The sequence below is a fragment of the Chenopodium quinoa genome, unplaced genomic scaffold (assembly GCF_001683475.1).
Source record: "Chenopodium quinoa cultivar QQ74 unplaced genomic scaffold, ASM168347v1, whole genome shotgun sequence".
Taxonomy (NCBI): Eukaryota; Viridiplantae; Streptophyta; class Magnoliopsida; order Caryophyllales; family Amaranthaceae; genus Chenopodium; species Chenopodium quinoa.
The window spans coordinates 25794-39166 of NW_018743175.1; the positions used below are offsets into that span (position 1 = coordinate 25794).

At 32.9% G+C, this 13373-nt stretch overlaps 2 protein-coding genes across 3 annotated transcripts; one reads left to right on the plus strand and one right to left on the minus strand.

The window, feature by feature from the left end:
• Nucleotides 1-2227: 2227 nt before the first annotated feature.
• LOC110732254 (cellulose synthase-like protein G3) lies at nt 2228-7694 on the plus strand. 2 transcript variants are annotated; one of them, XM_021912168.1, is made up of 6 exons: nt 2228-2988; nt 4452-4601; nt 4995-5120; nt 5805-6248; nt 6441-6788; nt 7042-7694. In XM_021912168.1, the coding sequence occupies exons 1-6, from the start codon at nt 2386-2388 to the stop codon at nt 7576-7578; spliced, it is 2208 nt and encodes a 735-aa protein (XP_021767860.1). In that variant the 5' UTR covers nt 2228-2385; the 3' UTR covers nt 7579-7694. The 2 variants fall into 2 exon arrangements, with proteins under 2 accessions (XP_021767860.1, XP_021767861.1); XM_021912169.1 differs by lacking the exon at nt 2228-2988 and adding an exon at nt 3416-3642.
• A 1534-nt stretch (nt 7695-9228) lies between these two features.
• LOC110732255 (probable E3 ubiquitin-protein ligase RHA4A) lies at nt 9229-11890 on the minus strand. Its single transcript, XM_021912170.1, has 3 exons — nt 11532-11890; nt 11154-11239; nt 9229-9987 (listed from the first exon to the last, which is right to left on the minus strand). Exons 1-3 carry the CDS (start codon nt 11754-11756, stop codon nt 9648-9650), a joined length of 651 nt encoding a protein of 216 aa, XP_021767862.1. The 5' UTR covers nt 11757-11890; the 3' UTR covers nt 9229-9647.
• Nucleotides 11891-13373: the final 1483 nt, after the last annotated feature.

Consider the following 13373-nt stretch of genomic DNA (forward strand, 5'->3'; position numbering starts at 1 on the left):
GTTAGGGCCCGGCACTTGGCCCAGGTCTTGCTTGTCCTAAGCGACCTTCCGTTTTTGGCCCATGACCACTGCCTAATTTATGCAAGTATTTGCAAAAAGAAATCTACAAGTATATTTATAGTACAAGTCTTTCAATCTTCCAAGGACTAGTAAACTTAACCTTTTCTTTATTTATTTTTTTGATAAAGGAAAAAATAAAATACTTTGTAATTATTAAAAAGTCCTCATCACGAGGGGGATTCCTATAAGAAGAAAGAATAGTGTACATGCTACAATTATCACAAACATCAACATCATATTATTAAATAATATGCGCTAAATGATTTACCTCTCGGTAGATGCGCTATATACTCCAATTGTGCAATTGAGTGAGGAGAGAAACTAGTGTCTTTGATAATATGCTTGCTTTGCCAAGAAACTGCTCAAACAGAGCTTTAATTTGGTATTTACTATATATATATGTAGATAATTACATAGAATTTTTTGGTGTAATGGATTTTAACACAAACGAAACTTGGATTGGATATAGTACCATACCAACCCCAAGTGTTGGCCAACCCTAGAGTAAGGAAAGGATTTTTGAACCTTGAAATTAGGGTTTTAAAATACACTATTGGAGCCACTTTAGCATTAAAAATCCCCTTGCCCTCCTCCATTCTCAAAGTGTCTTGCTTAAATATACGAATTAAATTGACTTGTGAGAAATTCTAACCATTAATACAATTCATCATGCCTTATAAAAACACTAGTTGACATAGCAAAGGCACAAGCAGTCACCAAGCTTTCTATAAATCAACAAAGGCAATAATACATCAATCATGTTAGCCACTGAAGGAGCGGACAAGTTTTGATTTTCAGTTTTCCAATAAATTAAAAGTCTATGCAATAATTCTTTCTTTAGCTTCAATGCCTTCAAGGTAGACAAATATTATTTGTAGTAGTGTAATTCAAATGTTCTAATATCCCCTATATTTGTAAGAATACAATATGTTTGATTTTATAAATTTATATAATTCCATCATAAATTCATAATAATTTGTTGATGCATTTGCTTTGTTGTTACCTTTTTATCGAATGTGTTCATATATTTTTTTGTTATCATCACGTACTAGTCATTTAGTCATACATGGAGTGCGCTCCTAATCGTAATGATAATCATTTTCTTAATATAAAGTTAAACTAATTAATTAGTTATTATATATCTTCTCAAATTTTTTATTCTATTAAGACATGACCACAAACAAACATAGGAGACATTGAAAGTGATGATGAGAAAATATCAACGAAACTTCCAATTGTTGTATCTACAACAAAGATTCAGTCGTGTGGGGAACAAGTTACTGAATAGTCGTATATAATCAAATTGCACCCAATAATGATCCATAACTCCATTATCAGTGAACTCAGCAGAGTGTATGTACCTCTCAATTGGAAAACAATGATTTGATGAAACATCAATATCAACAATGATATATAGGGATACAAATTCAAGACCATATATTTTTTTAATCAACTCTCAAAGCTACAAATATATACTAGTAGTCTAGTATCACATTATTTAATTAACAAAAAAAAAATGAACTAAAAGACTAACACATACTACGTATTAATAATGAATGCCTCAAGTAAGTAGACTTGTATTGTTATTGATTGGGGAAAAAAAATAAAGTGCAAATAATAGTGACTAATGCATAAGTGTGAATATCTATATTTTGTGTCAGTTAAAATGTGTGTGTCACTTAATAGAGACAGAAAAAGTGCATACTACGTGATACGTATATTACAAAACATAATATTGTCAACTGAAAAACTCATAAAATTTAGTAAAATTGAAGAAGTGTAATATTACGAAGTTGACTTAACAAAAATTCTTGATATAAGTAATGGTCATTCTTACCAAAAATAAAGAGCTTCACTCCTCGTAATCTAGACATAGAGTCGAGCATAAGTGTGAAGTGTATAATTACACTTTTAGACTAAGTAACAATAACACGACATTAAGTATTTCAACCCGCACCGTAGGTTGTCCGTATACTCCAACTTTAGTGTATACATATATCTTAGCTTGTTAAAATACGGAGTAATATACAAATATATATATATATATATATATATATATATATATATATATATATATATATATATATATATTTTGTATGTAGTAATATATTTTAGGTCGTATTCCTAAGAATGATGTCTGTTTAAATCGAATTGGGTTAACCAATGAGAAGTTTTCCATCGATTAGGCCTTCTCTTTACCTTTAAAATATAATACTCATAATAAATACTTTGTACAATATACGAGTATAAAGCAACACTATATCTACTTATATATCTAGGCACCCTTCCTGCCTCTCATACAAAGTATTACACAAGTGAACAACCATGGAAGGTCCAAAAATGCCCACCACTACCACCAACCCTCCACTCCACACTCACAAGCTCCTCCGTCGTCGAGCCACGTTCAATCGCCTTTACATGGCGGTTTACGTGACGGCTTTACTAACCTTTCTCTACCACCATATACACACACTCCTCAACTCATCTTTTACTCTCCCCCTTCTCCTCCTCCTCGTCTCTGACCTAGTCCTCGCCTTCTCATGGGTCTGCACCCAATCCTACCACGTCCTCCCTATTCGCCGCCAAGAACACCTCGAAACACTAACCTTAAACAAAGGAGAGGAAGCATTCCCATCGGTTGACATATTCATATGTACAGCGGACCCTGATAAGGAGCCGCCCATGGGGACAGTGAACACGGCGTTGTCGGTCATGGCTTATGATTACCCACCGGAGAAGATATCGGTGTATGTGTCCGATGATGGTGGGTCCCAGGTTACTCTATTTGCTTTCATGGAAGCTGCTAAGTTTGGCCGCCATTGGTTACCTTTCTGTAGGGAAAATAATGTGGTGGAAAGGTGTCCTGAAGCTTACTTTAATGGCGGTTTCTACGCTACTAGTCGTTCGCTTGAAGCTGACAAAATGAAGGTATTTAATTTATAATTTACTACTTTATTACGAGTATTATAGTTTATTAATCTCTCTATATCCGTCTCTAAATGTAGGTCATTGCCTTTAAAAAAAAAAGTTCAACTAGCAAAAATATTTATAGATATAACATTTTAAACTTACAAAAATAAAATATAACAAATTTCTTATAGATCTTATGAGAGTAGAATTAATTTTTATTTTAAATAAAATCTTAAGATCAAAGAAAATTACTCGTATGTATGTACTTGATCACACTCATCATTATATACATAAAGTACGAATAATTATTAATTTCAAACAAACAAAATATGCATAATTTGAAATAGACAAAGTGCGCAATTTATTCCGGAAGGTTATAGACTTATAGGTATATAAAAAATGAAAAAAAAAAAAAAAAAAAAAAAAAAAAAAAACCTTTGACACGACACTTATCAATCAACTTTTTTTTTTTTTGGATTGGGAACTTATCAATCGACTTCTGATTTTATCAACTGAAATTAGGTCATGTTGTGCACATAAAATAAGAATTGGGGTTTAGTAAAGAAAAGGAAGTTCACGTGAGCTGATCAATAATGGAAGCGGTAGAACCGAAATAATAACCAATATTACTCGTACGAAATACGGGTGTATATTGATTTGCTCAACATCAAGGTGAGGCTAGGGCCAGTGGCTTATGGATGGCTTTAAAATGTTTGTATCAGCCAACTTTGTCGGTATATTTTTCAATTTTAACTTGAACGAGGTTTGTTTACTTCGATAGTGTACAATAAATATGCCACTGCGAAATTTGTTTTTTATTTTATGCGCACAATTTGTAATAAGACTATAAATTATTCTTTTATTTAGAGTATTTTCAGAATAAATTTACTTTTACTATTCCTACATTTCCATATATTCTTTCGTATATAAATAATAAATACATAGTAATAATTGAATTATGTGTTAATTAGTGTTAAAGTTAAATTGTTGCACCTTGCAACTATTATGAGATAAGACACCAAAGTAAACTCTAACCTAAGTTCGTTGTAATATTTTTTTTTGTGTTATACCCGATTTACCCTTTAGATTAATCCAAATTCAAGGCTTATTTCTGAGCAGTTAAGTTCCAGTCCCTTATATTGTAAACTCTAACCTAAGTTGTAATATATAAATCAGATGTACACATTACACAAGGATATCTAATTAAGTTATCTTATGTTTTTGTTTTACTATATATACTTCATACATACGAAGTATGTATTTACTTCCTAATAAATGTCCTTGTTTGGAATTTTTCAAATAAAAGACTATTTTACTTACCTTAGTATTCCCATACGTTCAATTATATTAAATGATCATATTTAATCTAGCTAACTCCACAACCCACATGTTTATAAAATCGATTCACATGCGCAATTAATTATATTTTACTCGGGTAGATTTTTTCTCTAATAATTACAATTTGTAAATTATGGTTGCAGACAATGTACGAAAGCATGAAGGTAAGAGTAGAAAATGCACTAGAAAGAGGGAAGGTTGAAGAGAGGCATATTGATGACGAAGGAATGTTAGAGGCCTTTGCCAAATGGACCAACAACTTTACACGTCAAGTTCATCCTACCGTAATACAGGTCTGTTATACCTTTCAAATCACACTTCCTTCATTTCTAATTAAATTACGCATCTGAGTTTTGACACTGTACACAAACTCTACTTTGACTAATTTTTGTGATTTATCGAAAAAATATAGTCATATAAGATCTTGTTGAAATTCTTTTAATGTGTGACTTTAAAAAATCAATTTTTTTTTTAATTTTTATGTTGATAATTAGAGATATTTTCCTAATGATAGATCAAATATGGAATGTGTCTAGAAGAAATAAATATTTCTTTATGACGGAGGGAAGGTATTAATCCTATATTTTAATTAAAAGCATTAAACCAGATATTAAATTATAAATATGTAATGTTTCATAAATTATAACAATGATTTTATGGTATCACATTATTTAATTGTATATCAGGTTTTACTATCTACTACGAAAGACAAAGACGTTACTGGTAAATTGATGCCAAACTTGATATATGTATCAAGAGAGAAAAGTAAGGTCCATCACCATCGCTTCAAGGCAGGTGCCCTCAATGCTTTGGTAAGTGTAAATTTCACATACATCTATGTTTCTACTAGAAATGAAGGGGTCGATAATTCGATATACTCTTTTACCAGCTCAACTATTTAAGATTAAGTAAGACACATAAAATGAGATGAAAGGAGTAACATGTAACCTTTTGAAGCCCTCTAACGCTAATAAAAAAAAAAAATCCGCCAGTCTAATAGGCCACAATAATTGTATAAACAATCAAGATTGTTAACCACAAAATAATGTTTATATATCTATAATAAAAATCTTATCCTGCCTTTGTATACCACTAGCTTTCAGTTTGATTAGTCAAATACTTCTTTCATTTTATTTTTTTGTATCATAGTACATATGTTCTTGTAGTCTTATAGACTTGTATATTTGTATAATATATTATTGTCAATTGTCTATATGTGAATAAAGTATTTGATTTTTATTTTTTTCCGTGCTAAATTTCCAGTTTCATATTAATAAAAGGATGTGGCTAACAAGCGTCCCGAGGCGTTAGATAAGTACTTAATATATTACTTAAAATAGTATTAAGTTCGGAATGCATGACAAAATCACACGTCGATCGATGTAATTAATGTTAATTTTACTTTAATATTTTCACTTCAATTCTCTTATCTAACGCCCCCGAGGACACTGCGTTAGCTTTTGCCTTTATATAATGACTTTGTTGTTACTTTATAGGTTCGTGTATCAGCAACAATGACAAATGCACCAATAGTGCTAACCTTGGACTGTGACACATACTCTAATGATCCACAAATCATCAAACGGGCTTTATGTTACTTTTTGGATCCTGAAATTCGGCCCACATTAGCATATCTTCAATTTCCACAAATCTTTCGTGGGCTTAACAAAGGTGACATCTATTTCAGTGAACATAAACGTCTTTTCCAAATCAACCCATTGGGAATGGATGGGCTTTATGGCCCAAATTATGTTGGAACTGGATGCTTCTTTCAACGTCGAGCCTTCTTTGGAAGCCCGTCATCTTTGATCCAGCCTGAAGTCCCCGAACTTAGCCCCAATCATGTCGTAAATAAGCCCATTAGATCACAGGAGATTCTTGAATTGGCCCACTCCGTCGCTGCTTGCAATTATGAGAACAAAGAGGAGTGGGGCGAGAAGGTGAGACTGCCTTTCACTAATTTAATATTGTCTTCATTTTATGTTTTTGTTTGTTTAAAATTTTTAAGTCTTGAGTGAGATTATCTTATACTAATTTACTTTGAGATATTAAACATTACCTGCCAATAAATTATTGTGAATATGCAACATATTTATCTCATACTATAATGTAATCTACTAATGTTTGTATAGTTGGGCTTCCGGTACGGGTCGTTAGTGGAGGACTATTATACGGGCTATCGGATGCAATGTGAGGGATGGAGGTCCATGTTTTGCAGCCCACAAAGGCCGGCTTTCTTGGGGGACTCACCAGTGACACTAATTGACTTGCTAAGCCAATGTAAGAGGTGGATAAATGGGCTTCTTGATGTTCTCTTCTCAAGATATAGTACTATGACTTATGGTATTCAGAAATTGGGCCTAGTCATGAGTTTCACTTATACACATTACACACTTTGGCCCATTATCTCCATTCCATTCACCATTTATGCCTTCATCCCTCAACTTGCTCTCATTAAAGGAATTTCCACCTTCCCAGAGGTAAGGAATATATAATTTCTACTTCATATCCTAGTACTACTTTCGCCCAAGCACACTTAACTGCGGAGTTCTGATGGGATTGGGTACTAATGTCTCTATTAAATTAGCCAACTTGTGACAAGTTGGTGTCCAAAATTTTGAACTAACAAAATTGTCCTTACTAAGTTGTCATTTGTGTTAGTTTTTAAAAAAAATTATATGCACGCGGTTGAATCTGGTATTCAAGTAACTAATGGCGTGTGCTATGGTACAGATTTCAGACCCAAGGTTTCTCTTGTACATATTTCTATTCATTGGGGCCAACGGAAAAGACCTAATAGACTTTCTTCTAGAGAAAGGAACCTTCGAAAGGTGGTGGAATGCTCAAAGAATGTTGATGATATGTGGACTCTCAAGTTTCCTCTTTGGATGCATTGACTACGCTCTTGGCTCCTTAGGCATCACGATTCGTGGATTTGATGTCACTAGCAAACTGCAAGATAATGAACTAAGCAAGAGGTACGATCAAGGGACTTTCGAGTTTGGTGTCGCGTCACCTATGTTTGTGCCTATGACAATGGCAGCCATAATCAACCTTATATCCTTTGTTATGGGTGTTTTAGGGGTGTTTAGAAAGGGAATGGAAAATATGGAAGGGCTAATTTTGCAGATTTTGTTGTCTGGTTTTGTGGTGATTAATTGCTGGCCACTTTATCAGGCAATGGTATTTAGGAGTGACAAAGGGAGGATGCCCACTAAAATCACCTTAATTGCTGCTTTTCTAGCTTCAATTTTGATTGTGGGAAGCTAAACTATGGTTTATATATAAACTCTTGTTTGTACTACTAATATAAATCATAATGGAATTTCCCTTGGCTTCTAAATAAAATTTGAGTAGACCACATTACCATACGTCTGACGGTCTGATTCTGATCCTACTTGAAACATGCACGTACAAGTATGTTTCTTAGTTGGTTTACATTGGTTTATATCCTATGTCCATCTTGTGTTTCTTCATCTGCTTTATACTTCGTATTTTTAGTTTGTTGTATTATATTAAGTGACACATTTTATGACATATTGAAACAAGTTCAACAAGGCCTGATCCTACATACTTTAAAACATGTATGTTTCTTCTTACGAATAACTAATTATAAATTGTTAAATATAAGTAGGTGAATAGTATAAACGCCTTACACGTTCATTAATCATTATATATTGTATCATTAACATTATAATGAAATAAGTAATGACATATGTGTGGATGTTGAGACTTGAGAATATGATAAAGTTTTGGTTTCTCCGTTTCATTCATTAATCATGCACGTACAATTAAATCGCACACATGTTGTGATACATAAAAGTCAAACAAAATACTTCCTCCGTTAACGGTTATTTGCAACATTCGTACCGTTCACGGAGGCTAAGGCAAAAGTTTTTAAGCATGATTATTAAAAAATAAGGGCATGTACTTAAACACTAATCCAATTTTAAAAAAAAAAACAAAAATTATCAGAACAAGGAAAACCCAGAATCACCACCACCACCGAGGCACCGACCCCACTGTAAACCACCACCACCACCGACCCCACCGTAAACCACCACCACCACCGAACCCACCGTAAACCACCACGAATCAGATCTGAACTCCTACAACCACCCCACCACGAACCCAGCCACGCAAACACCACCACGAACCCAGCCACGCAGCCACCACCACGAACCCAGCCACGCAGCCACCACCACGAACCAAACCCACGCCACCCCACGAAACCAAACCCACGAACCAGACCCACCCCCACGAAACCAAACCCACGAACCAGACCCACCCCCACGAAACCAAACCCACTAACCAGACCCACCCCCACGAAACCAAACCACGAACCAGACGCCACCCCCACGAAACCAGACCTACCCAGCCACCACCACGAACCAGACCCACGAAACCAAACCCACGAACCAGACGAACCCAGCCACCACCACGAAACTAGCCACGCCACCCCCACCCCTAAAACTAGATCTGAAACCCCTAACACCCCCACGAACCAGAAAATTTGTTTATCTTGATGAAATCGTCGAGGGACATGTTCAATTGATTTTCCATTGCCATTGAAAGATGTGGTGAAGAAGAAGAAGAAGAAGAAAATGTAGAGGAGAGAGAAAATTGAAGGAGGAAGAAAATTGGGGAAAACCAGAGAGAGAAAGTGGGAAGATGAATGATTTTTGGTGAAAATGATTACAATAATCAGATTTATTAGGTAAAAAGTTAAACTAGGTTAGTGATCTAATTAGATGTCTAAGTTGTTTAAGTAAGGGTAATATGGACATTTTGTTGGCAAAAAGTTACTAAAAAAGGAAATAAAAAAGTTTGTTGCAAATGATAGGAAGCGCCTAATTTTAGTAAATGTTGCAAATAACCGTTAATGGAAGAAGTATTTCATTGTTTCATTTGGCACTCATAATCAAAAACCGAAGAAAATGTTACAAAAGACATTACTAAATATATAAGCTACAAGTTTTATTCAATTCATATTCATCCTAAGCTACAAAAATTTGGGGCAACCTTTTCCCCCTTAACTTATAGAACAACACCTGGAGCAATATAAGTTCCTTCTCTCCAGAGATACAAATTTTGTACATGACACCCCGTGCGATAGATGTATCACCATAATGCTAGTCATCGAGGTTATAAGCCAACACAAACATGTACACTATACTTCATAGTCGTCTCACGTATCACCACAACTATCCTAGGTACTACCACATGTACAACATTTAGAATTGGATTTTTTTTCATACCTCCTAACATGTACTTGGACGACGAATATAATTTATTGGAACATTACTTAGTTTAAATTAGAATTATATTTAAAGGTTATTTTATGAAGCATTGTTGCTACTTGAAGGTATCTCATCAGCAATTTCAATTACATGCTCTTCTGTTCTTGTGGAGTTGTGCACTTCTGAGGTACTACTACTTCCAACGTTTTCTAACTCAATCTGTGAGATAGAGTTACCATTTCCTAGGTTTACAAGGTCTGGACCAAGCCCAATAGGCCGGCCCATCTTTAGGGCAGGCATGACATGGCACCTACAGAGTGGACATGTACCGTTGGTTCGGAGCCAGAGGCGGATGCAATCGCCATGGAACACGTGTTTGCACAATGGCAATTGTCTTAGCTCCTCCTTCAACTCAAACTCTCCCAAGCAAACACAACATCTGTGGAAGGGAAACAAAATATAGTTAATTTTTAATTGAAGGAGTAAAAATGTTACGGTAGACTTTTCAACATTTCGTTTCCTTTTGAATACCTAACCATTAGGCAATTAGCTTACCATTGTCGGTCATTCAAAACAAGCAAAACAAGAGGATTTCTAGGACTCTAGGAATTAGAGTCATACATGACTCTAATAACTCATGTTGGTATTTCACATGATACCAACAAGTTATATCGATACTAATAAAACATTTTTGCATTCGTTGGTATCACTGAATAAGATTATTGGTATCATGATAATACATACCATCTAAAGTATAATGAAATACCAACGTGTATTATGAATTTTTTTTTTCCAAGTACGGTATAAGTAAATGGGCGAATATGTCCTTATTAGAGTCATACATGACTCTAATTCCTAGAGTCCTAGAAATCCTCAGCAAAACAAACCTTATATAAGTACAAGTGGCAGTAGTGCATTTTGACATTCTTCAATATAAGGCGAAAGACAAAATTAGGCAACAATTTACACTTTTTTCCCTTTTATTTCTTACTTATAATGGCCATTTACATCAAAGTTTTACAGCAAAAATAGAGCGAATCTAACAAATGCATCTAAGCGTCAATAATTCTTCCTTATACGCATCAAAAGTGTACTTTTAGTAGCCTAGAAAAGTACAAACTTTATATCGTACGAGTAAGCATGATAATGATGATGTGTGGTTATTCCTTTTATCCCTTTACCTTAAAATAAAATTCATACATGAAAAAAAATATTTAATAATTCTAATGTCAGGTAATTTAGAGCCTATCAAACTTGGACTATTTTTTTTTTAGCTGGGTCGACCAAAAATTGTGAGAAAAGCTTCTTAACAATATATTCTTTTGGAATTTCATTAGATTGAGAGGGCAGGAGATAAGAATAATATATGCTTAAAAGATTAATACTCCACTAATTAAATCTCATTTTGGCCACCTAGATTTAACACATCAGCTAAAATAAAGAAGAATATAAACAAAGCATGCACTTTTTTAGAAGGTAAAAGAAGTGACACAATCACTAACTCATAAAGTATAGCATTATTTTTAGCATTTTAAAATAAACTAATTAAGCTTTGATATTTATGATTATTATTAGACTAAGCACAGTAAATAATCATTTACTTACAGTGAATCTTTTGCTCTTAATTCTTCATCAAACTGGATTACTTGTAGCTTGTCTTTTATCTCTCCTTTGATCCCTATACTCCATGGCTACAACCCAACAAATAAAAAAAATATCAGAAACTTTATTTCAAATAATAATAATTAAATATTGGTCTGCCTCTTAAACACAAATAATCGAAGATGATCACTTAAAACACTAATTAATGAATTTATAATACCTAAATATAAAACAATAATCTTACTAAAAAACAGTCGGACTTTTAAGAGTGTTTTATCATTGCTCGATATGATCATAAAAAATACTCTGTATAACCATGAAGTACGTGTACGCGAAGAAGCAAGAGTAAAGTACTAAAAATAGTAAGTTAAGAAAGCTTACAGGGGAAAGGAAAGAGACAGAGTGATGAACAGATTGCTGTAATCGTGGATGTGTTGACATATTATTGTTGGCTCTTCTCTTGAGATAAAAGAGATAAAATAAAAGAAATAAAATGATGGCAAATAATATTGGTATTGAAAATATAAATGCTTGGTATAATTTAAGCTGTAATTCTTCTGGGTATAAATTAGGATTTGTACGAATTTCATCTTCATGTCTTTCCATAATAATATTAACTTAAACTAAGATTAATAATAACACAAAAGAATTTGTTTTTTTAGATATTTAGAGTTGAAAGAGAAAGAGAAGGAGGATTTTGGTGCTTCAATTCAGCTCTATTTATATATAAAGAGGTTTCAATTTATCAGTAGATTTAATAATTTAGAAAATCACTTGAGAAAACGACAATTAAAATTTAAAAATAAGCAACTTTTGTACACAAAATAGGAGGCTAGAAGGGTGTTTTTAAATGAACCACAGATGATGAAATATTATTATTCTCTGTGTTTATTCAATTTATATTATTTTGATGGGACAAGCCCATAATTCTCCACTAAGAGAGGAAAAAGATAGGAGAGAGAAAAAAGTTTTTAGAAAAAATATTTTATGGGCCCAATATAACATTAAGCACAATTGGGGGCCTACTTGATGCTAGTCTTTTAGCCCAAATGGAGCCCAATTATTATCTCACATTTTCAATTGTGGATTGGAAAGATAGTTAAAATGATTGGAGAATGTACAGTGGTAAAAATTACAGTTAATGAAATAGAATATTGAGTGATGCTAAAGTTCAAAATAATTTATTTATTTTTAATGTCAATTCTATTTTCTGCCATTTGAGAATGGAGCTCTTGTTAATTGAGGTTTTTAGTCATGCTTAATTGCTTATGGGTGTGACATTCAAGTACATGTAACATGGGACAACATCATTTAATTTCTATCATGGAGTATGATGCCTTTATTTTTTTTTAAATGGTTTGTAACGATAATCAATTACTTCGTATGACTTATGTTGGTAACAATTTGGTTGTAAATTTCGTTTTTGAGGATCGTCTTAATTAAATTATCAACTTAAAAAAAATTTCTTGACAAGATTGTCAACAATAAATATCAGTTTTTAGTTGGACACAAATGTTATAAAAGCTTTTTTTATGTAGAGGTAATTTCATTTTTTATTATTATCAACACAACTAACTATAATTTTTATAATACCGTACCCCTTATAATAAATATTGTAAACCAATTATTATTTTAGTTGAAAATTGTATAATGCATCAGGGTGCACCATGCTCATGGTGCACGTGGTGATGTGGCATAACTAATTAGCATTAAATTAGGGAAAATATAAAAAAAATTAGTGGAAAATAAAAAAAATAAAAAATTTTGGGCGAAATTATAGGGAATTATTCCCCTTAAACTGCTTTCAATTTTAAATTATTATCCTTAATGGACATTTTCCATTTTCAAAACATTTTTAAAACATATTTGGGTTTCAATAATACAAAGTATGTTCTTTGAATTTGGCTCGTATTTTCTTTGAGGTAAAGAGTGACGTACAAATTCTTTTTTGAATTATCATATATCATTATTTTTTATTATCGTATGTTCTTTGAGTTTGATCAGTGTGTTATTCAGGTATAAATTATATGTTCTTTACATTATATTTTATGCTATTTTAACATATGTTATTTTGAATTTTGAAATTTAATTTGAAAATGAAATCTTGGTTTTTTCTTAGTTGAAAATATTTTAGAGAGAGAAAACTAAAATTATTATGGAAAGTTAATTTTTGGAGAGAGAAAAAACAATTTTTGGGGAAATGATATCTTTGGTAAATATTTT